The sequence below is a fragment of the Sinocyclocheilus anshuiensis genome, unplaced genomic scaffold (assembly GCF_001515605.1).
Source record: "Sinocyclocheilus anshuiensis isolate Anshui unplaced genomic scaffold, SAMN03320099.WGS_v1.1 scaffold2264, whole genome shotgun sequence".
Lineage (NCBI taxonomy): Eukaryota > Metazoa > Chordata > Actinopteri > Cypriniformes > Cyprinidae > Sinocyclocheilus > Sinocyclocheilus anshuiensis.
The window spans coordinates 61,197-85,109 of NW_015547734.1; the positions used below are offsets into that span (position 1 = coordinate 61,197).

Consider the following 23,913-nt stretch of genomic DNA (forward strand, 5'->3'; position numbering starts at 1 on the left):
ATATTTTTCCTATTTAAAACTTGACTCTTCTGTAGTTACATCGTGTACTAAGACCGACGGAAAATGAAAAGTTGCGATTTTCTAGGCCGATATGGCTAGGAACTATACTCTCATTCCGGCGTAATAATCAAGGAACTTTGCTGCTGTACCATAGGTGCAGCAGGCGCAATGATATTACGCAGTGCCTGAAAATAGTCCCCAGCACGCTCCCTGTGCAAGCAGGTGGTCACGTTGGTTATGTTGATGGATGTTAGCTTATTTTCAGGCACTGCGTAATATCATGGTACCATGATTATTACGCCGGAATGAGAGTATAGTTCCTAGCCATATCGGCCAAGAAAATAGCAACTTTTCATTTTCCGTCGGTCTTAGTACACGATGTAACTACAGAAGAGTCAAGTTTTAAATAGGAAAAATATAGAAACTCTTTGGTCATTTTTGAGCGAGATGCTAACGGTAAATGCATAAATTATTATTATTAAATTATTATATTAATTATTACATTATTATTATTATTAATTATTACACATTAGATTCTGACTTTAAAAGTGGTATGTTAACTGACTCGTTCTGGTGTTAGAAGCTGCACTTAAAATATCATAAAATTTTACCATTAAATTGACTAAAACTGAGGCTGCGGTTTGAGTTTAAGTTTAATTTCTTTTGTTTCATTACTATTCTTGATATATTAAAGGGATAGTTCACCTAAAAAAGAAAATTCTGTCATTAATTACTCACCCTCATGTCGTCCCAAACCCGCAAGACCTTCATTCATCTTCGGAACACAAATTAAGATCTTTTTGATGAAATCCGAGATCTTTCTGAACTACAAGCAGAAGACGACTTCGTAAACATATCTGAAGATTTCGACAGAGAGGATGACTTGCAATTTTTGGTCCAGCCTTACTTATTTGAACCAGAATATACAGATGAACTAAGAGATGGACGTCAGAACGGCGGCTCCTGCGTCAGCAGCACCACATGCATGCGTCACGGTACTCTCGTGAACGCGCATCGAAGACTGACGCAGAAGAGAATTAATTGTTGAATAAAGTAATTATTTTTGTTTTGCTTTCACACAAAAAGCATTCTCATAGCTTCATAAAATTATGGTTGAACCACTGATGCCACATGGACTATTTTAACAATGTACTTTCCTTTCTGGTCCTTGAATGTATCAGTTGCATTGCTGTCTATGCAAGATCAAAAAGCTCACAGATTTCATCAAAAATATCTTCATTTGTGTTCTGAAGATGAACGAAGGTCTTATTGGTTTGGAACAACAAGAGGGTGAGTAATTAATGACAGAATTTACATTTTTGGGTGAGCTATCCCTTTAAATTATTAATGGCAAATAATCTACAATTATCAAATAATCAATTGAATCATTAACATTCATTGATCATTAACAACCTGGACCGGATTAAACATAAATTTGTAAATAGAGTCCAAAATTTTGTTCTGTTGTTCATACAAAGCTGTCTGGCTGCAGTAGATTCTGAATATAGTGCAATTATAGTGCAATTGGAGCTTTTTTGTAATTTCTAGTGCCTGACAGAGCCTGGTCCCTGCATGTGTTTGCTGGATAGCAATGAGCTATGTAAATGTCATAAAAAAAAATTATTTTGTGTTTCATGAGAAAAAAAAATGGCAATGAATCCAGAAAACAATTATTTTTTGGAAATATAAACATATATGTCATACTGGCAAAAAGTCTGATTATTTGTTCTAAGGAAAATAACTTAAAACAATTAAACAATTGTCAAAATAATAACATTTCCAGGGGTGCACACAAGTGGTACGCAGGTGCGCCCAAAATAAAAATTGCGCTGTGTAAATAAGTTCAGACCGCTTATTTGATCAATTACAATTTTAGATCGACAAACTGTAATACTGTATAAGATTTCTATTCGAACTGTGAGCATAAATCTAGGCTATCCGCTGCCGTTTTCAAAGCACAAAGCAAAACTGCCATTTCATTCACTGATGCTCTTCAATCGGCAGCACTTAACCCACCAGCGCATAAACTTACTTGCCAACAACCCACCAAAATAAAAGCTTGATGATTTTAAGTTTGAAAATGATGAAAAATCATTTAATCATTATTAATGCAAAAAACATAAATATTAGTATTTTATTTTTAAGTTTACTATAAAATAATTTTATTTTTATTTAATGCTCCTTTTTATTTTAAAATATAATAGTATTATCACACTTTATTACTTTGTTTATTATTTTATTTAAATAATATTATTGTCACTATAATTTGTTTTTAGTTATATTTAATGGGTCACACTATGTGCAGTGTGAGGACCAAACCAAATCTCCAGGTGCTCTTTTGAGAACCAGGCTAAAAAACGTATGTGCACCCCAGAAAATGTATAAGACTGATTATATGGGATGAAATTAGTCTCAAATTTACTAACAAATGCATGCAAAATTATCCATGAACTTGATAAATGTGGCAAATGTATCTTACTATCCACAACCAAATGTCTGTCAACTTGTGTCTGTGAAATTCAGAATTACATGTATGTGCAGCGGTTTGTACAAATAGAGACATGTTTGTGAATACAGATCTTTTCTTTTGCATTAGTGTATCAGAATTTCTGCATGCAACAAGTAAGATGTGCATTTGTGGATCAAGTGGCACACGTGCATTCGTTGGCATCATTTCTGAGTCAATCCTATTTGATTCATTTGGATTTTGAGACTTTCTTTTCACAGTTTTCAGCATTTCACAACCACTCACAAACAACTACCAATTAATAAGACCCAGCGCTATTCATTAATGTCTGCACATCTATCCATCGATAAGAAAAATTCACAAATGTATCTTACTATCCACAACCAAATGCCTTTCAACTTGGGTCTGTGAAATTCAGAATGACATGAATGTGCAGCATTTTGTTCAAACAGAGACATGTTTGTGAATACAAATGTTATATTTTGTATTAAAGTATTTTGTATAAAGGACCCAAATAAAATAATATGAACGCAGTCCAGTGGGGGCATGGGAAGGGGGAGCAATCGAACTCAGGTTTGGACCAGGCAAGCGAACCAAGAGTGAAAGCGCCCTTAAGTTTGCCAAACAAAATTATGACAAACACTTTCAGGGACCCCAGAGCAGAGCTGTTTTACATCACCGTTTCATTCATTTGAGCTGCTTTATATTTTCATAAGATCTGTGGATCAGCTGAAACCCCAAATATTTACACAAATTATAATAATAATACATTGTATTTCAGTTAAACATCAGACAACAGTAGCTACGTTTACATGGACACTTTTTGCTTCCATCAGGATTGAATTCATTCTGATTAACGAATCTGAACATAGTGTTTACATGAACGCTAAATAAAGTGATCGGGTTGATGTGCGCATTTATGTCACAAGCTTCTGAGCGGATTTAATTTTTTGACATGTGCACACTGCATGAATGTTGCATACTGTTTTAAAAAGCACACTTAATATTTGTTAAACTATATCATGCTCTCTGCCAGATGTTTCTGTGAGCTTGCCTGTCTGTGCTCTCTCTCTCTTACCCTCCCTTTCTCTCCCCTTGTGCTTCACCCTCCTCCCTTCTGTGTTCTCTCTCTCTACTCTCTTTAGTTTTATCTCTCTCTATCTCAATGTATACATGCATGCGCATGTAGGTATATTTCTTCTAAGGGTTCAAATGGTGAAAGATGATTATTATTATTATTATTATTATCCTTTTGCCAGAGGTGCTCCTAATATGGTCAGAACTTCCTGGCCATACTTCCATTTTATACTGAACAAAATTATAAACGCAACACTTTTGTTTTTGCCCCCATTTTTCATGAGCTGAACTCAAAGATCTAAGACTTTTTCTATGTACACAAAAGGCCTATTTCTCTCAAATATTCTTCACAAATCTGTCTAAATCTGTGTTAGTGAGCACTTCTCCTTTGCCGAGATAATGCATCCACCTCACAGGCGTGGCATATCAAGATGCTTATTAGACAGCATGATTATTGCACAGGTGTGCCTTAGGCTGGTTTATAATTTTGTTCAGTGTATATAATGTATATTTCTTGGCTTGTGTACCACCCACATGCAATCCATATCTCATTGGATGAAGCACTGCACCACCACTTGCAATGCAACTATATAATGTATGGATGTAATAATAAACTTGGAAGAAGTTTGTGAACAGATAATTGGCTTCATGTTCATAATTCTTTCCATGGGCCCTGCAAGGACTGAGAATAGTCGGACGGCATCGAAAGATAAAGAGCTAATATATATTTTTAATAAATGGGGGCTGGATCTTTCCGGGAAATTCTACAGACATGTGAGAAATAATCTTTAATTAATTATTCTTACTGTCTGTTAAGAAATTGATCATATTTTCGTGCCGTGAATTTGGACTCTGCCATATTTGGCAGAGTGGGTTATCCTCGTACTGTGTAAGACATACGGGAAGAACAGTATCGGGTCGCGACCGACTGTTAATCTGCAGGTTATCCTCATGATTTATATGTGGGAAGGAGAATAGATGTTTTGCAAAAGATACCTTTTTCATTACTCATTAGTAAAAAGCGAATGGACGCTTCGTGAAAAGCTATCTTTGTTACCTGTTCTCACATTGACATTCTCAGTCCTTCCAAGATTGAATGATTTTTAAATGATTTGAGAGTTGGTATTGTGAAGTCCTTGCAAGGCACAAAAACAAATAAATTGCTAAATCGCAATTCTTCTAATTGTCTATGTCCCTTGATCTGGACAGGATGGGTGAAACAGCAGAGTAGTATGTTTCAGCAAATTGTTTAGTACACATTCAACTAATGGCTATTTGCCATTCTAAGTTCACTTGGATTTAGTGAAGTTTTGAAATGAATCTACTCTTGCTTTGTTCTCTCTCAGCTGTGTTAGATCAATGCGCTGCTATTTTTAAAAGGCATTGTCAGTCACCAACAAAGCCAAAATTAGGACAGCACTGTTGATTAGATGGATGACAATGTATAGAGCAGAAATGTACAACTGTATTTAGATGATTTGGCTGAATTTTTTTTAGGACATTTGAGTTATGTATTGGCTCTGAAAAGTTAAAGGCAACTTTATATGAAAAGTGGGAGCCACAAGAGAATTATATTGATGAATCAACCAATAATATAATGTTAAATAGATGTTTTCAAAGAGATAGCTTGCATTACATCTTATCTTTAAGTATGAAGTTTGGGTCCATTATCCCTGGGGGACAGGACAGCCTGAAATGTGATATATTGCGGAGATTGAGACTTTAGTTTGTGTTAACTAAAATAACTTGTGTATTGTGATCAATGAGAACAAGATTGTTCAATCAAGATTGAATGACTATTTTAAACGTATTCAGCTAATAATAAAAAGAAAAAAAATAAGAAAATTAATTTTTCTTGACTTTGGTTGTCACATTTGGTAGACTATTTACAAGATTTCAGTCTGAAGTTATAATACAATGCTGATGTATTTATAAAGATTATAGGAGTATGATATGCTCAGATCAGACAGAATAGGTTACTGCTCTTTTCTGCATTTTGTAAAGAATACATTGCTTGCTCTTTTCCCGCAAAGAAGAACTTGCTTATTAAAATAACAAAGAACTGGATGAGATTTCTTTAATTTTGGACAGTTGCACAGGATGACTGACCATAGCACAGATTGCTTATATGCAGTTGTGGTCAAAGTTTACAATGCGGTTCTCTTGAATGTTCATTTTATAGAAGAAACTAGACGACTTCTGGGACAGCTGCCAATGGGCGATACAACATGAAGAAAGAGACATTATGGCTGTGGAGAACAGGAAAAGCTGATGGGCGATCGGCTACAGCCCCTGTACGAGGAATCTGACACTTCTGGGAGGGGCTAGAATGGAGAAAGACTGAGAAACAATGCAGACATGAAAAATCTGCCATCAGAGGCAGAGAGGAAGATAACTGCATCCCGAGTCAAAACTCCGATGCCCCACCAGATCCTCCTCACCAAGTAACAGACCGGAAGCCAAAACTTTTTTAACTGACTGATGATATCAGAGACTTTTATCTCTTCCCTCGTGGGCAGGTATTGCATATACAATGATCACTACAGAGACCGCCTCAGATTTTGATTTGTCATATTAATTTGCAACTTGATAATTCACTGGTCTTATAGCAGTTCTTTGTAATCTGTTCAACTAACAACACTGCTTTCTTTTAATAGGCACCAGTCCAACCCTATGAAAGAAATGAACTGTTTGCTTGATTTCTCAATCAGCTAAAACTCAGACTGGATTTAGCATAGAGAGGAGTTGCTGTGAAATATAGAAAGAGTTTAGACTCTGATTTAAGACAGAGCTTCTTGTAAAGCTGATAAACATAGACGTTACAGGATTCCTTTAAAAAAAATAAAAAAATAAAAAAATTGGGGAGCAGAGGGGCACAAAGTGTCCAAGTACAACATATAGATGGCAAAGCAATGATACTGGCCACTCCATCTTGGTTAAATAGATATTTCTTAGGGCTGAATTTAAGTTTTAAAATTCCAAACTTGTCAAATCACAAATGCTGTCATACCCAGAGACTGCGGTTACATGATGTTAGTGTTATTGGCCATGGATCCAAGATTATGTGGATTTCTCCAATCTTTTTAGAGCAGCTCATGAGCAACAGAACAACTAGTAAAGACAAAACTAAAGTACACAGATGAATTATATATCAGAAATTAAAATAGTTTTTTTCAATAATGGCATGCCTAGGCCTAAAAGATTATTTTGACAAAATATTGAAAAATTTGGGGTTTATGAACGCGATGCGAAATTCAACCCCATTGTGATGGACATCTTCCAACTGTTTTAGTCCAACTTATAGACACTGTCGCAAGGGGAATGCCACGGTGCCTACGTTTAGTAGTTTCTGTCGTTACCGAAATTGTTTTATTCGAGTAGACTTGGTGGTATTCCACCCTAACAACATACTGTACATTCCCCATTCAGTTTGCTGTCTGCGGAGGCAGTGACAAAAAGAGATGATGCTCTGGCCAGAGGTGGGTGTGAGAGTGTGTGAAAGTTTGTGAGTGATGGTGCACCAAGGCAGACAAACTGCTATGAACAGCTGTTTCTAAATTTTCTAAGCGGGCACACAAGGTAGATTATGCCCGATAAAATAATGGCTGTGGATTAATTTGGCTAATTATCCTGGCCTGGATATTTTTGTGGCAGAAAGAAAACGTGCCACACCTGCGCAGGGTAAAACATGGGAAGGCAGAGCAAGAAGGCTTGCCCTGTCCACCCCACACTTAACTTTTTTTTTCCTTTTCAGGACGTCATGATGGACTTCATCAAACTGATTCTGTGTCAAATGTATGAAATACATTGTGCTTGTTAACATGTTAAAGGTGGGAAAAGAGTGTTTCCCAGAAAAATTTTGTCCACATGAATTTAGTCTTCACAGGTCACTGCAGTAAGGATCGACTGGGTGATGAGTAAACGTGCTGTCTCTAACAAAAGCATTTTAAGATCTCCTTTCACAGGTAGAAGTAGTTCTTCTGATATCAAGGATGGTTTACTCCGCTAATCTGGACTGTCCGAGTGACAGAGCGAGATACATGGCTTCGGTGTTCCCTTAACGTTGTTGAAAGGAGGAACATCCTGAGTTCACACCAGGTGTGCCTCTAACCCTGGCAGGGGCAGAAGAGTCCCCTAGGGGGACCAACGAGGAGAATGAGCAAACTCAACTGGTGGCTTAAAAGCCCGCTGTTTGCTTTAACTGATAAAGAGCCTGCTAGAATCAAGGAAAGATTGAGGAGCAACTCAGTGTTTAGCAGAAAAAGGAGAATGCAAGAGAGACTGATTAAATCATCCTGATCCTGACCTCATTCTGATACAGCAAGGAATGAAGAGATTACGATGTGGTTTAGATTTATCAAAAGATTATTTTTTGTCTATTTGTTTGAAATAACTGATAATGTTGTTGTTTTAGCTGACTCAAGTTACTGCATAGGTCTATAGTATTGATAGACTTTAAAAGTTCATTTGTTTGATTAACTTGATTTTTACACTAGATACATTAATAACACAGACTAAAACTAAAAGGGTAGCATGAATTATATGAGTGAAAAAATTTGACCACATCTAGAAGGCCTCCTGACATTAAAAGCCTGAGAGCAGTAGTAAATCCTCAACCCAGCAGAAGTCCTGGTGGCATTAGGGGTTAGTTCTTATATTGGCCCAAATCTGACTGTCCTGGTTAAGGTCTCATAGTTACATTAAGGATATCCGGTTGGGGATATAGAGGTATTCATAACCTTTTAGAAACCAAAGATGTGAACAATGTAATGCAAAGTATTGACATTTTTGCAATCTAATATATTATGTTTTGATAAAGAATTATGTGAAGGAACCTAGAACTTGCAAGAATATTACTAAAATTATTAGGCAGGAATACTGAAAAACTGGTCATATGCCTGGCTGTATTGAAAGCCTTCTCACCTGTACATATTTCCTTGTAAATATGGGTGAGGAAAACTGGCTAGATGATGAAGATATACTATATATTTGCTATGAATATGTGGTAGTGACCAGCCAACCATATTGTTAAGATTGAGGCCAAGGAAAAGCTACAAGGCCTACAGTTACCTGCACTGCAAAACGAACAGATTATGTAGAAAAGGGAAAGTGTGTTATAGTAGGAATATCATGTTGCACATAACCCTCATAATAAGGCGGATGATAACGGTTGATTGATAAATTGATGAAGGTTTACTGAATCTGTCTAGGAATGCTTAGGAATTATAGGCAAAGGAAGTAGCGAATACTCAGAATGATTTTTGTCTTGATTTACAAGTTGGTAAAGGATGCTCGTAAGTGCCTTGATGACTAGAACTGTTAAATGTGCTGATTTTAAGTGGAATAAGAAAAATGTTGATTGAATGTTAAGAGAAGGGGAATTGGGCAGAGAGCCTTTATGGTGTTTATTATATAAACAAATGGGGGAACTGTTAAAACTATATCATGCTCTCTGCCAGATGTTTCAGTGAGCTTGCCTGTCTGTGCTCTCTCTCTCTCTTACCCTCCCTTTCTCTCCCCTTGTGCTTCTCCCTCCTCCCTTTTGTGTTCTCTCTTCTCTACTCTCTTTAGTTTTATCTCTCTCTATCTCAATGTATACACGCATGCGCATGAAGGTATATTTCTTCTTAGGGTTCAAATGGTGAAAGATGGTGGGGGTTTCCTTCGCCCCAGGTTATAGAGTTCGGTCTGTCCTTTTGCTTAGAGTTGAGGTATCCTTTTGCCAGAGGTGCTCCTAATATGGTCAGAACTTCCTGGCCATACTTCCATTTTATATAATGTATATTTCTTGGCTTGTGTGCCACCCATATGTAATCCATATCTCATTGGATGAAGCACTGCACCACCCCTTGCAATGCAACTATATAATGTATGGATGTAATAATAAACTTGGAAGAATTTGTGAACAGATAATTGGCTTCATGTTCATAATTCTTTCCATGGGCCCATGCAAGGACTGAGAATAGTCGGACGGCATCGAAAGATAAAGAGCTAATATATATTTTTAACAATATTGATCTACTTTGGGTCCTAATTAGGCGACAACCAGCACATGAACTGCTATGCTGTGCTGCTTACTTTTACTGCTTTATAAAGTGCCCCTTCCAGCACCCAAAAGCAGTCGTCTGTTGATGAGAGTCTTAAACAATGACTGGTGGACGTTGTCCTGCTCCACTTCACAGACGCCGAGTGAAAACAGAATTTTAGAATGACGGGACACTCATTTATGACACTTTATTCACCAGGAAGAACAGCTCGTTCTGTGTCATACGTCATTACGCTATTTTTACGTCACTGCACATGCGCAGTACTTTCCAGTTTCAGTTTTCAATCCGATCAAGCGTTTACATGTCCTCTCACTCAGATTACAAATGGAAGAAACCACCCCTTACAATCCGATCTAAATTTTAATCGGATCTGGCCAATTCAATCCGATTGACGTGGCTACATGTGACTTTTTTATTCTGATTGTGCTTCTAGCCCTATTACGATCGGATTATTAGGGACCATGTAAACGCAGCTAGTGGCAGTGTCACGGTTCTGCTGGTGTGCCCTAGTTGGCCACCAGATGTCACTGTTTGTTTGAGCACATGGCTTGTTGTGTGTTTGTTGGTTCCATGTGCTCTCCTGTCTATTGTCTTACCCCACCCTTCTTATCATCTCATTATTGTTTTAGTTACTCTACCTGTGTCTCCCTCGTTTCCCTCCTCGTTCATCTCCCTACTTATTCTCCTTGTGTCTGCAGTCCTGTGCTGTTTCGTTGTATTAATGTCTGAGAGTATTGTCGTCTATGTGGTATGTTCCTGTTGCCTTGTCTTGCTGTGTTGTGCCCTGTCCTGGCCTGCCTGCCTGCCTGCCTGCCTGTTTTTCCCCACTCGGGGTAGTTTTTGTTCATTTTGTTCATTTTACTTCTAATAAAGCCCAGACTTCCTGCATCTTGAGTCCTCGCCTCATCTCTCTCCAGTTCCCTGACAGAACGAAACAGCCAAATGAGGACTCAGCGGAGAATGGGCTCACACCATCCACCAGCCTCTAATGTCAGCAGCCTCCTCTACCAACGCATACTCCAGTTTGAAGCCTTAAGCTCCCTCCATCAACAATGAACTGACCTGAGGAAGTTTGCCATGGAGTTTAGGAGTGCTGCGAAGGGGCTGGGCTACAATGACTCGGCTCTGAAGGACTTGTTTAAATTATGCCCTGGACAGGCTCATTAGCACATAGGCCCATTAGCACTCGTCCCGTCATGGCCGCCACTCCAGAGTCTCGTCCCGTCATGGCCGCCACTCCAGAGTCTCATCCCGCCATGGCCGCCACACCAGTGTCTTGTTCTGTCATGGCCGCCATTCCAGAGTCTCGTCTCTTCATGGCTGCCTTTCCAAAGCCTCTCCACAAGATGGCTGCCAGTCCAGAACCTCTTCACAGGGTGGGCCTAAGGCTTTTGAGGCTGGCCTCCAGTTTGGCGGACCCATCGCTGAGGTCTGTGCGAGCTGCTGGCATCTCTAGGCTGTTAGCTAGTCCGGTGGTCCTAGAGGACCCGAATCCGGTGGTCTCTAGTCTGGTGGTCCTGGAGGACCCGACTCAGGTGGTCCTTAGTTCGGTGGTTTCGGAGGTCCCTGAGCTATTCACTTCAGAACAGCCTGCCACGAAGGCTGTCACTGAGCAGCCCGATCTCCTTGTCTCGGCCATGGAGGCCGCTTCAGAGCCGTCCGATTTCACTGCTGCTGCCACGAAGGCCATCACAGAGCAGCCCGATCTCTCTGCTGCTGCCACGAAGGCCGTTACAGAGCCGTCCGATCTCTCTGCTGCTGCCACGAAGGCCGTTACAGAGCCGCCCGATTTCACTGCTGCTGCCATCGTCAAGAGGGCTGTCTTCGCGTTTCACCTCAGGGCTGTTCTGTGGGCATGGGCTGCTTCGGAGTTCGCTCCGGCTTCCTGGGAGCCTGCCTCGGAGTCCACTAGGAACCCGCTTCAATCCAGGAGCTCTCAGAGTCCACTCAAGAACCCGCTCCAGTCTGGGAGCCCTCAGAGTCCACGCAAGAAACCGCTCCAGTCCGGGAGCCCTCAGAGTCCACTCAAGAACCTGCTCCAGTCCGGGAGCCTTCAGAGTCCACTCAAGAATCCGCTCCAGTTCACGAGTCTGCTCCAGAGCCTACTCGGGCTGTGGATCTGCTCAGCCGTGGTGGTCAGGAGCTCCACCTGGTCCACCGTGGTGGCCTTCTGCCCTGTCTGTTTTGCTGTGGTGGTCATCTGCTCCACCATGGGGATCTTCAGTCATGCCTGCTCTGCTGTGGTGATCTTCAGCTCCGCCCTGAAGGGCTTCAGCTCCGCATGTTCCACCACGCGGGCCTGGCCCACCATCCCTCCCCCTGATCCGCCTCCAGTCCACCTCCCTCCTGGACCTTTTGTTTTCTGTTATAGTAAGTGGAGTGTCTGGAATCTGCTCCTTAAAAGGGGGGTTCGGTCACAGTTCTGCTGGTGTACCCTAGTTGGCCACCAGATGTCACTGTTTGAACACATGGCTTGTGTGTTTGTTGGTGCCATGTGCTCTCCTGTCTATTGTCTTACCCCGCCCTTCTTGTTATCTCATTATTGTTTTAGTTACTCCACCTGTGTCTCCCTCATTACCATCCTCGTTTGTCTCCCTATTTATTCTCCTTGTGTCTGCAGTCCTGTGCTGTTTCATTGTATTAATGTCTGAGAGACTTGTCCTCTATGTGGTATGTTCCTGTTGCCTTGTCTTGCTGTGCACTGTCCTGGCCTGCCTGCCTGCCTGTTTTACCCCCTCAGGGTAGTTTTTGTTCGTTTTGTTCATTTTACTTCTAATGAAGCCAGACTTCCTGCATCTTGAGTCCTCGCCTCATCTCTCTCCAACTCCCTGACAGGCAGATTTAGGCATGGACGACATAGACAGACAGCCGGCATGCTTTTTATCTTTGCAGCTGACACTGGCTAGAAAATACTAGTTATGGCTATTAATAAATAATTAAAATATCTCCTTGCTATTTTCCCTTAACACATTCATAGTCATTACTTTAGCCGGCAAGCTTATAGGCTATATAGCCTAATAAAAGCTTATTGGTTTAGTACAGTATTTGAGTAATTAAATTAATATGAACGTGTGATTACTAATGGCTTAAATAAGCGACTACTAGTCGACTAGAAAAATCTTTAGCGGGGCAGCCCTTAAATATAATAATATTAATAATATTAATAATAATACTAATACTACTACTACTAATAATAATAATAATAATAAGGAATAACTGACAACGTGCCATTAAATTACAGAAAAAAAAAACAAGGTACCGTCACAAAGTGCTTGTTTGTCAAACTTTATATATTGTGTGTATTCAGACAAGTTAAGTTAGAACAAGTTCAATAAACCATCTAGAGTTATTATATTTCTACGGGTAGAAAAAAAGGAAAAAAAGGGAAAAAAATGACAAACCATTCATAAAACCACACACAATGGAATGCGCACATCTGGGCTAGTGACATCTAGTGGTTGCATCTAGTGGTTTCTTAGGCTCAGCTGCATGTGGATCGCGAGCTATTTGTGTGTGGACTGCACAAGGTTAAAAGAGCGGAACAAAAGTCTCAATTCAAATGAATCAAATAGAATCGACTCAGAAGTGATTTTAATGAATGCACGTGTGCCGCCTGATCCACAAATGCACATCTTAAAAGGTTAGTTCACCCAAAAATTAAAATTCTGTCATTAATTACTCACCCTCATGTCGTTCTAAACCCGTAGGACCTCCGTTCATCTTCGGAACACAAATTAAGATATTATTGATGAATTCTGAGACCTCTCTGACCCTCCCATAGACAGCAATGTAATTACCACGATCAAGGTCCAGTAACGTAGCAAGGAGATCGGTAAAATAACCCATGTGACATCAGGGGTTCAACTGTAATTTTACGAAGCTACGAGAATACTTTTTGTACGCAAAGAAAACAAAAATAACAACTTTATTAATTTATCCGTGTGATGCAGCTAACACAGAATAGCATACGCTCTTTACGTTCAGTGGATATTCTCCAAAATGGCACCAGGGTGACGCGGAGGAGACGAATTGTTGAATAAAGTTGTTATTTTGGTTACAAAAATAGCATACAAAAAGTATTCTCGTAGCTTCGTAAAATTACGGTTGAACCCCTGATGTCACATGGATTATTTTACCGATCTCCTTGCTACGTATCTGGACCTTGATCGTGGTAATTACATTGCTGTCTATGGGAGGGTCAGAGAGCTCTCAGAATTAATCAAAACTATCTTAATTTGTGTTCCGAAGATGAACGGAGGTCTTACGGGTTTAGAACGACATAAGGGTGAGTAATTAATGACATCATTTTCACTAACCCTATAATCGCTACATGCACAAATCATGATACTTTAATATAAAATATAACATTTGTATTCACAAACATGTCTCTGTAAACTTTTAACAAAATGCTGCACATTCATGCAATTCTGAATTTCACAGACACAAATTGAAAGGCATTTGGTTGTGGATAGTAATATACATTTGTGAATTTTTATAATTGATGGGTAGATGTGCAGACATTAATGAATAGCGCTGGGTCTTATTAATTGGTAGTTGTTTATGTGTGGGTTGTGAAATGCTGAAAACTGCAAAAAGAAAGTATAGGCTAAAAATCCAAATGAATCAAATAGAATTGACTCAGAAAAGATGCCAACGAATGCACGCGTGCCACTTGATCCACAAATGCACATCTTCCTTGTTACATGCACAAATTCTGATACACTAATGCAGAAGAAAACATCTGTATTCACAAACATGTCTCTATTTGTACAAACCGCTGCACATTCATGTAATTCTGAATTTCACAGACACAAGTTGACAGACATATGGTTGTGGATAGTAAGATACATTTGCAACATTAATCAAGTTCATGGATAATTGTGCATGCATTTGTTAGTAAATTTGAGACTAATTTCATCCCATATGATTATGATACTGTATGTATCATAGATCATGTTATTTATTAACAAATAAAATATTTGTGTTATCACATTTTGGAACTACATAATTAAGCTTTAAAATAATGGTATAAAGTGATTGACTTACCAATCACGTAAAACATGAGGTCCCTTATCAGAAAGCACAGGGCAATGGTACAGCCAAATATCAGAGCTCCTGCTGAGAGGTGAGACATTAAAACAAACTTCATATAAATCACATTATCATGAAATAATTTAACACCATTTCATTTTTTATTTTGCTCTCTGATTTAACAAATAGGACATTTATTTGAGAACAAATCAGAGGAGCAAAACATGATAAAGGTAGAGGAGTACTTCAGTTGATGTGATCAACAGGGACGTATACCTCGAATCTCATGTATACCTATAAACCTCATTTGCTGCTTGACCAAATGCACATGGAATTAATATAGGAGATGACTTTTAAAGATGATTTTAGGACCAACTAATGAAAACAGTATGTTTTCTAAATGTGCATCTAAAGTGCAGGCAATGAGTTGTATTACCAACACTTCAAAGTTTTGAAAATACAACTTCCAACACATCTCTTCATAACTTTTCTTTTTTTTTTTATTCATTTTACAAAAAAAGAAAAAAATGCTTAAGGCTTGATTAGCTCTGCTCACAAACACTATAATATGGAAATAACTGCAAATGTCTAAAGATTCCTAAAATCAAGATACATTTACTTGGGAAGCAAAAAGACAAAATTAAAGTCCTGTTTTCTGTGAAAATTATCCAAATGAAGTGAGTTTATGATTTAAAAAATAAATAAATAAATAACTACCAATGGGCTCAGAAAATCTATTTAATTCAAAAGGAAAACAAGTTTTCATATCTCATTGAAAGATATTTGTTCTTGTGTTAAACTCAATTGTGTTAAATTTCTCAGAAAACAAGAACTCATATCTTCATTTTGCATCTAAAAATATCTTGATTCAAAGATGTTTAGATATTTGTATTGGAAAGCAAGACAAAAATACAGAGGAACATTAGTTTTTAGCAATGCATGCAACATTTAATGCCAATTTATGAATTTTGTATTTTCTGTTCTGATTTAAGACCTTTTAAAGCCTTAGCCTAAATTGTGAAAGGGCAAATTAAAGACCCTTTTAAGACCCACAGAAACCCTTTTTAAGCACACCCAAATCTGAAGTCGATTGTTATGAGTCAGTGTACCTGATATAAGCAGTTGATACTCAACAGAAAGAAAATAAAACAATGTGTGCAAAAAAAAATTGATGTGAGAACAGTATTGCCTTTCTGTTACGCAAAAACAACCATATTGTTGTAATGTCTGATTACTTTTCTTAGGGAATTAATTATTATTAATTCATTCAGGTTTTGAAAGGACTCGAATCTGAAAATTCGAAGTCAACCTGATTAGAACTGATTTCAAATTTTAATAGTTTACACCTTATCAACGGTCGTCCAGCAAGGCGTTAATGTCCGTGTACCTTAACAATCTGACTATGTGTATTTTCCTTGGCCACATGTCAATACAATTATGATAATTTGTAAGCTCCTAGCGAGGTAACGTGATCTTGGCAAGGTTTTACTTTAAAATTATACAACACCAGACAATGATTCTTTATATGCTTAAAATTAGCTCGGCACCAGTTCGGTAGAGATAAGATTTTGTTCAGATTTGAGTTTCCTGGTTTGGCTGCTTGAGGGAATTCCGTTGCTGATTGATTACTGAGATGACGTCAGGATGACGTCCCTTTGGGGAAGCCCTTCCGGAGATTGGTTGGTTTCGTGATGACGCAGAGGCTTGGGCAGTTCTGCTGAAAAAGTCTCTGTTTGCAAGACTTTAAGTTCTTTGAAGATCTCTGACGATCACGAAGTTTCAACTGAAGTGTTTGAGTTTTAGATGACCGATCGCTTTGATGGTAAGCATGTGAGCACAAGGTGGAGTGCTCTTAACACGGCGACAGGCGAAAGCAAGCAAGCAAATCTGTTCTGCATTGGGTTTTTGATCTGTTGCATAAGTCCGTCCCACGACGCGATCTTCCAATCGGCTTCTTGCAAGGCGGAGCGTGCATACATTAACAAGAGGCTCCAATTTATTATGTGGAGAAAAATCTTTGCGAAGATTTGGGATCTCTGACGATCACGAAGTTTCAACTGAAGTGTTTGAGTTTTAGATGACCGATCACTTTGATGGTAAGCGTGTTAGCACAAGTTGGAGTGCTCTTAACACGAAAAAGAAAAAGAAAAAAGCAAAGAAGCAAGCAAGCGCTGGAGTCGGTCTTGCATTGGGGTTTTTATCCGCGGCCTAAGTCCATCCCACGGCGCGATCTTCCAATCGACTTCTTGCAAGGCGGAGCGTGCATACATTAACAAGAGGCTCCAATTTATCTAAACGGTCATGGGGTCCGGGCGAGTCTGTCGCTCGAACATTTCCAGATACCATGTTCTTTGTTCTGTTGTTTATTAGCTGGTTTATTTATGCTGAAGCCGGTCAACGTTACACTGCACATCTGGTCCCTGAAAGCCCGTAAAACAAAGATAGTTTGTATCCTAGTTTGAGTTAGGGTTTAAGCAGTTCAGATCCCCCTAAGGGATAAGGACCAGGCCTTGACCGGAAGCAGGTCCAGACAATTAGGTGCCCTGTTGATCATTGATCTTCTTTACGACCGTAGATAGCTGGGGAGGAGAGTCCTTAGTTTTTCCGGTGGAATGCGGAGCTTCAATCGTTCATTTGTGCGATATTCGCAGAGGCCTTACATTGTGTATGCATGTACGTAAGTGTATTTCTTTGTGCACACTGTAGGCCTGCCTAGCAGCCTAGAGTAATTAATTAAAGCCTAGAGTAATCTAATTAATGTTTGATTAATTAACTGGGCAAATATGGATTGTAGTCATTTTTCAGTATTCATTCAAGAATACCTTAGAATAACAGAACTTTTTACTCTGGCTGCATCCGAAACCAAAAGCAGCTGTTGCTACCTCTTGCTACCTCGTGGTCACATTTCTGTGAGAACAAACCTTAATGCTACACCACACAATGCCATTCTTTGTGTGCTCTCAACTTAGTTGCAACAGCTTGAACAGGACACTTTTCTATTCCAATATGACAATACCCCAAGAGAGGTTCATGCAGATATGGTTTTCTGAGTCTGCTGTGGAAGAACTTCACTGGCCCCATAAAGAATAGACCTGAACCCCACTGAACACCTTCAGGACCAATTGAAAATCAACTTTCAAATCTCTGTAACCATATACCAATATTTAGTGGAAGTGTAAGCTGATATTTCAGCTTTTTTCCATGCTTTTAAAATGAAATGTACAACAAGACATTTACGCTGGCTGATGGGACATTGGCTCGATGTTTCAAATCAAATGAAGTCAGCTTCCAAAATAACCAAGCAAATATTTAGTGTTCAGGTTTGGAACAATTCAAATCAAGGAATAAATAAAACTAAAAACAAATTACTTAGAACAAATCCTTAAACCCAATTACATATTAGCAATAATAGTTAGTAAGCACCACTGAGCAAACACAAATTGCTAATTATGTTTCTATCGATTTACAAATTAAATTATTAGGATAAACAAAATTGCAGTGGTAAGACTCATCTGAGCTTTTGGCATTATGTGTCTTAATGTGCAATACTTAAAGATAATGATGTCACCTCATATTTCCTAGTCAGGGCGGACGCCATATAAAATTTTATGCAGATGAAAAGGAGGCAGTGTGGGATAAACTTACAGTCTTTTACAATGGTATGCGTTGTATAGAGGTTGTGGATTACATGTCATTTTCACAATTTTCATAATTATGCTATAGATTTTTTTGTCTACTGAAAGTATTTTGGAAAGATGTTTCATCAGCTGAACAATTATGTTGTTAAACAACAGCACAATCCATTAAACACCCTGTATTTCTATTCCTCACAGCCTCATTTTCATTCCTGTCAGAAATCGAATCAGCTGCTCGCATAAAATTCAAAGCATTAATGTTTGCCTACAAAACTAGCACTGGCTCAGCACCCCTCTACCTAAATTAATTACTTCAGAGTTATGTGCCTTTTATGTGAGCTTTCTATTTTTTTCTATTCTATCTACTTGTTTTTCTTTTTGTGTGTATATACAGTGGCATGCGAAGGTTTGGTAAACCCCTTGCTGAATCTGTGAATATGTGAATAATTTTAACAAAATAAGAGAGATCATACAAAATGCATGTTATTTTTTATTTAGTACTGTCCTAAGTAAGATATTTTACATAAAAGATGTTGACATTGAGTCCATAAGAAAAAAAAATAGCTGAAATTATTAAAATAACCCCATTCAAAAGTTTGGGAGCCCTTGGTTCTTAATACTGTGTGTGGTTGCCTGGATGATCTACGACTGTTTTTTTTGTTTTGTGATGGTTGTTCATGAGTCCCTTGTTTGTTCTGAACAGTTAAACTGAGCACTGTTCTTCAGAAAAATCCTCCAGGTCCTGCAGATTCTTCAGTTTTCCAGCATCTTTTGCATATTTGAACCCTTTCCAGCAATGACTGTATGATTTTGAGATCCATCTTTTCACACTGAGGACAATTGAGGGACTCAAACACAACTATTAAAAAAACATTCACTGATTCTCCAAAAGGCAACACGATGCATTAAGAGCCGGGGGTGAAAACTTTTGAACCAGATGAAGATGTCCAAATTTTTCTTATTTGTGTACTTTGTCCACCACTGCTTCCGGGAAGCATGCAAGTATCTTCTGTTGCTTCCGAAGGGCAGTACTAAATTGAAAAAAAAAGTTATTTCAACAAAATAGGAAAAATTTGGACATCCTCACCCCCCAGCTCTTAATGCATCATGTTACCTTCTGGAGCATCAGTGAATGTTTGAACCTTTTTTAATAGTTGTGTTTGAGTCCCTCAATTGTCCTCAGTGTGAAAAGATGGATCTCAAAATCATACAGTCACTGCTGGAAAGGGTTCAAATATTGCCCTTTGGAAGCAACAGAAGATACTTGCATGTTTCCCGGAAGACAAATTAAGTACAATTTACCTTGATCTTCAAATTCAAAAAGTTTTCACCCCCTGGCTCTTAATGCATCGTGTTTCCTTCTGGAGCATCAGTGAATGTTTGAACCTTTTTTAATAGTTGTGTTTGAGTCCCTCAATTATCCTCAGTGTGAAAAGATGGATCTCAAAATCATACAGTCACTGCTGGAAATGGTTCAAATATGCAAAAGATGCGGGAAAACTGAAGAATCTGCAGGACATGGAGGATTTTTCTGAAGAACAGTGCTCAGTTTAACTGTTCAGAACAAACAAGGCACTCATGAACAACCATCACAAAAAAAACAAACAAAAAAAAACAATCGTAGATCATCCAGGTAACCACACACAGTATTAAGAACCAAGGGTTCCCAAACTTTTGAATGGGGTTATTTTTATAATTTCAGCTATTTTTCTTCTTGTGGACTAAATGTACATTTTTTTTATGTCAAATACCTTACTCAGGACAGTACTAAATAAAAAATAACATGCATTTTGTATGATCTCTCTTATTTTGTTAAAATTATTCACAGATTCTGCAAGGGGTTCCCAAACTTTCGCATGCCACTGTATATGTATCTTGCTACGTGTACTGCGTTAGGTTAACCGAGACTTGTAATTTGCACTTACATATTGTTGCTCTTTTGTTAGTTTTTGATTGCTTCTATTGTCCTCATTTGTAAGTCGCTTTGGATAAAAGCGTCTGCTAAATGACTAAATGTAATGTAATGTAAATTACTGGTGCCATCCTGACTAAGGTCTATTGCACCCAGTTTAAAAAAATGCTTATAATAGGCAAGCATTTGTCTTTATCACAGTCCACGTGTCGTCACATTCGGCTCCGATTAGTAGGGTAAAGGAATTTCCGCCTGCTTTATTGTCAATGGACAGACGCCAGTTTTGTGAAGAAAATTAAACTAATTTAGTTTAGTTGAACATTGACACAATAAACGTCAATGTTAAAATTGCGTATTTATACCGATTCCATACCATGTATCATGTCATCCTTCAATTTAATGTGTAACATTAGCCTATCTGAGCGATGCGACTGTCAGCGCTGCCAGTGTTGCCAGTCAGATTAATGAAGAGCACGCAGCTCAAATAACTGCCAGAGGAATACTCGGACTGATTTAATTTTATTTGTAATATTATTTTGTTTATTTTTGCATTATATTTATTGCGATTAACCTCCCGTTCTTTGTCACAGTATAATGATATTCAATCGTTGCACGCAATCACAGAGAATATAACGATTAAGATGATCAAACTTATTTTTAATTATCGTCTATGGGCTGGAAATATTTCTTTATTTTATCAACTTCAATTTGATGCAACTGAGATTGCATAATAAAGTCAGCGCGTGAAAAAAAATGTGAGCATTATGTTTAACACAACAAGTTTGCCCTAAACCTTTAATTTAATCCTTCTATACAGCCTTTTTAACCTTTAATTTAATCCTTCTATACAGCCTTTAGTCATAATTAATGTTTTAAGCTTTTGCTAATTCTAATGCTTATTAATGTGATATATTGTTTGTATAGTTTTCTCACTGTTCTGAAATGAAATAAGGTGATCAGACTGTGAAGAATTGCCTATACACATACAGTATGGCTCGCGCGCTCCTGTTTAAGTCACGAAATATAAATCGGGATATCGTGACAACATATTCCTTCATTTCATAATGCTCAATTAATTGTTGCAAACTGAGATTGGTGTCTTTAGAAGACGTATATGTGCTGAATTCTACATAAATAATCCACAACAATGCTCCATTGATAGAGGCTGCAGCGGAAGTTCTTTTACGCTACTATTTGAATCTTCCGCTTTTCAAACACCGAAGTGTGATAAAGGCATATTCCATTCACAGAGCTGCCCTTAAATTAATAAGGAGTCGAGCTATAATTCACAAAAACATCATGGAACATAGACATATCTAGTATGCTCCCATTATAATCAGTGAAGCTGTCCTAACAGCAAGCAATGCAATGTAGCTCCAGTTGACTGATGACCTGTTTCTACTTTAGTCACAGCTAGAACTGTAAAATACTTGAGTTATTTTACTTGATCAATACATGAGGATTATTTTGGGGGATCTGTACTTTACTCAAATGCAATTTAAACTGAAGGAAAAAAAAACATTTTATTTCAACTTGAAATGTACTTGTTACATTTTTGCAGTGGTATTAAGAGGTTTGGTGGTAAGGTTGTTATTATCCAATCAAGTTTTGGGTTATTGATTAAGCCTAGCTGAGCAACAATATGGTTCTGGAAGTAAGAATACAGTTGAAAAAAAAATCCATAAAGAAAATAATTGTAAAGCATGCATTATATAATAATAAAATAAACTTTTAATTTATTCAGCTACAGCAGGTTTATTTAACATGTAACATTTGACCATTCAAGCACGAAAGAGGTCTGTTTTCACGATCGCATCCAGTCCGTGCGCTTTAGCTGCATGTCAGTCGGCGTGAGCAGCAGATAGCTTATTGTACTTAATAACTTTATTAAACATCATGCACGTCCCGAATTCGCGATCGCATGCTGTCTGAGAGAGGTGCTTTCTGAGTGCGTGCTTTGTGTGTGTCAGTCAGAGTGAGCACCACACTGAGTTTTTTTCACTGCATATTGAACTTTCTATCAAGTGCGTCCCACTTTTTATTTTCTTATTCATGCATGTTTCTTTATCACTCAAAGGTGTATATAACTTTTAAGTAGTTCTATGTTACGCAGATATATTTGCATACCGCGGAATACACGATATAGCAAAATCTCTAATGATAGACACTTTATTACACGGTAACGATATATACAGTCATACTGCCCAGCCCTAGTCCATTACATTGCAAATGACAATAAAATCAGGGAGTTTTCTTCAGTGAGAATTGATATAGGCTACAAATTCATATTTTAATGGCTATTAAATTACTATTATATGGTTTTTTCCCTTCTTTTTAATTAAATGTAATAAACCTCAAAAACTATTGACATTTAAATGAACAGTATACAAATGTTAAATTCTTTGTAAATTTTTATTGATGTTCTCACCAGGTAGTGGATAATAGGGGTGGGGGGCGGAATCGATACAGCATAGTATCGCGATATTTTCCGCGGCAATACTGTATCGATGCACGGACGCCAAGTATCGAACTTTTATTATACTATTTGGTAGAATAATAAAATCTATTTCTTTACAATCCACTAGATGGTGGTGTTGAGTCTTTTCTGGTGATGTCAGCTGGGTCACCTGCAGCATGCGGTAAATTAGTAAACTAAAGAGGGCGGCATCGCGGAAAGTTATCAGGAAAGCCCCGTCCGCGTTTAAATCGGATGTATGGACTTGCTTCGGATTTGTAAACAAGGCGGGGATGTAAGTAGGGATGCACCGAAAATATAGGCTACATATAATAATATATATGGCGCGCCGCGTCGTGCCTCGCAGTGTTCAGCGCGCATGTTTCACTCTCCTCGTCACTGCGCGGTTTGACGCTCCGCTCAGTATTCCGATCTGTGAATGTGCGTTCCGCTTGTGTACCACTCATGCTCACCGGAAAAGCAAAGTCCGCTGAAATAACTCGCTGACAGGAAATTGCTATGCAGTATAGGCCTACTTGTTCCTGTTTGCAGTAGCGCTACTGTGCTGTAACGTGTAGGCTAGTTCAGCTGTAATGGTGTAATGCTGCCTTCAGTGACGCTATGCTCTGCTCATATGCAATGATAATAATAGCTTTGTAGGACTATACATTATTTGGATAATTAGTCAAAAACAACAAAAACAACAACTTATATCTGATTCTGTTACATAGAAGTGAATAAAAATAATATGAGAATACAGTTATTCACTGTTAGTTCATGTTAATTTAGAGTGCATTAACTGTTAACAAGCACAACTGTTGATTTCAATAATGCATTAGTAAATGTTGAAATTAACATGAACTAAGATTAGATGAACAGTATACAAATGTTAAATTCCTTGTAAATTTTTATTGATGTTCTCACCAGGTAGTGGATAATAGGGGTGGGGGGGGGAATCGATACAGCATAGTATCGCGATATTTTCCGCGGCAATACTGTATCGATGCACGGACGCCAAGTATCGAACTTTTATTATACTATTTGGTAGAATAATAAAATCTATTTCTTTACAATCCACTAGATGGTGGTGTTGAGTCTTTTCTGGTGATGTCAGCTGGGTCACCTGCAGCATGCGGTAAATTAGTAAACTAAAGAGGGCGGCATCGCGGAAAGTTATCAGGAAAGCCCCGTCCGCGTTTAAATCGGATGTATGGACTTGCTTCGGATTTGTAAACAAGGCGGGGATGTAAGTAGGGATGCACCGAAAATATAGGCTACATATAATAATA

General features: G+C 38.3%; 1 protein-coding gene across 4 annotated transcripts in view; it reads right to left on the bottom strand.

Moving 5' to 3' along the window:
- The window catches only part of LOC107704359 (apoptosis-resistant E3 ubiquitin protein ligase 1-like), an 82,994-nt gene that overhangs the window by 38,945 nt on the left and 20,136 nt on the right, over positions 1–23,913 (bottom strand). For 3 of the 4 annotated variants that reach the window (XM_016507269.1, XM_016507267.1, XM_016507268.1), the window contains exon 5: positions 14,638–14,709. The exons of the other annotated variant lie outside the window; for it this stretch is intronic. In XM_016507269.1, coding sequence (XP_016362755.1) covers positions 14,638–14,709 — 72 coding nt within the window. The remainder of the gene's footprint in view (positions 1–14,637; positions 14,710–23,913) is intronic. 4 annotated transcript variants of the gene reach the window in all.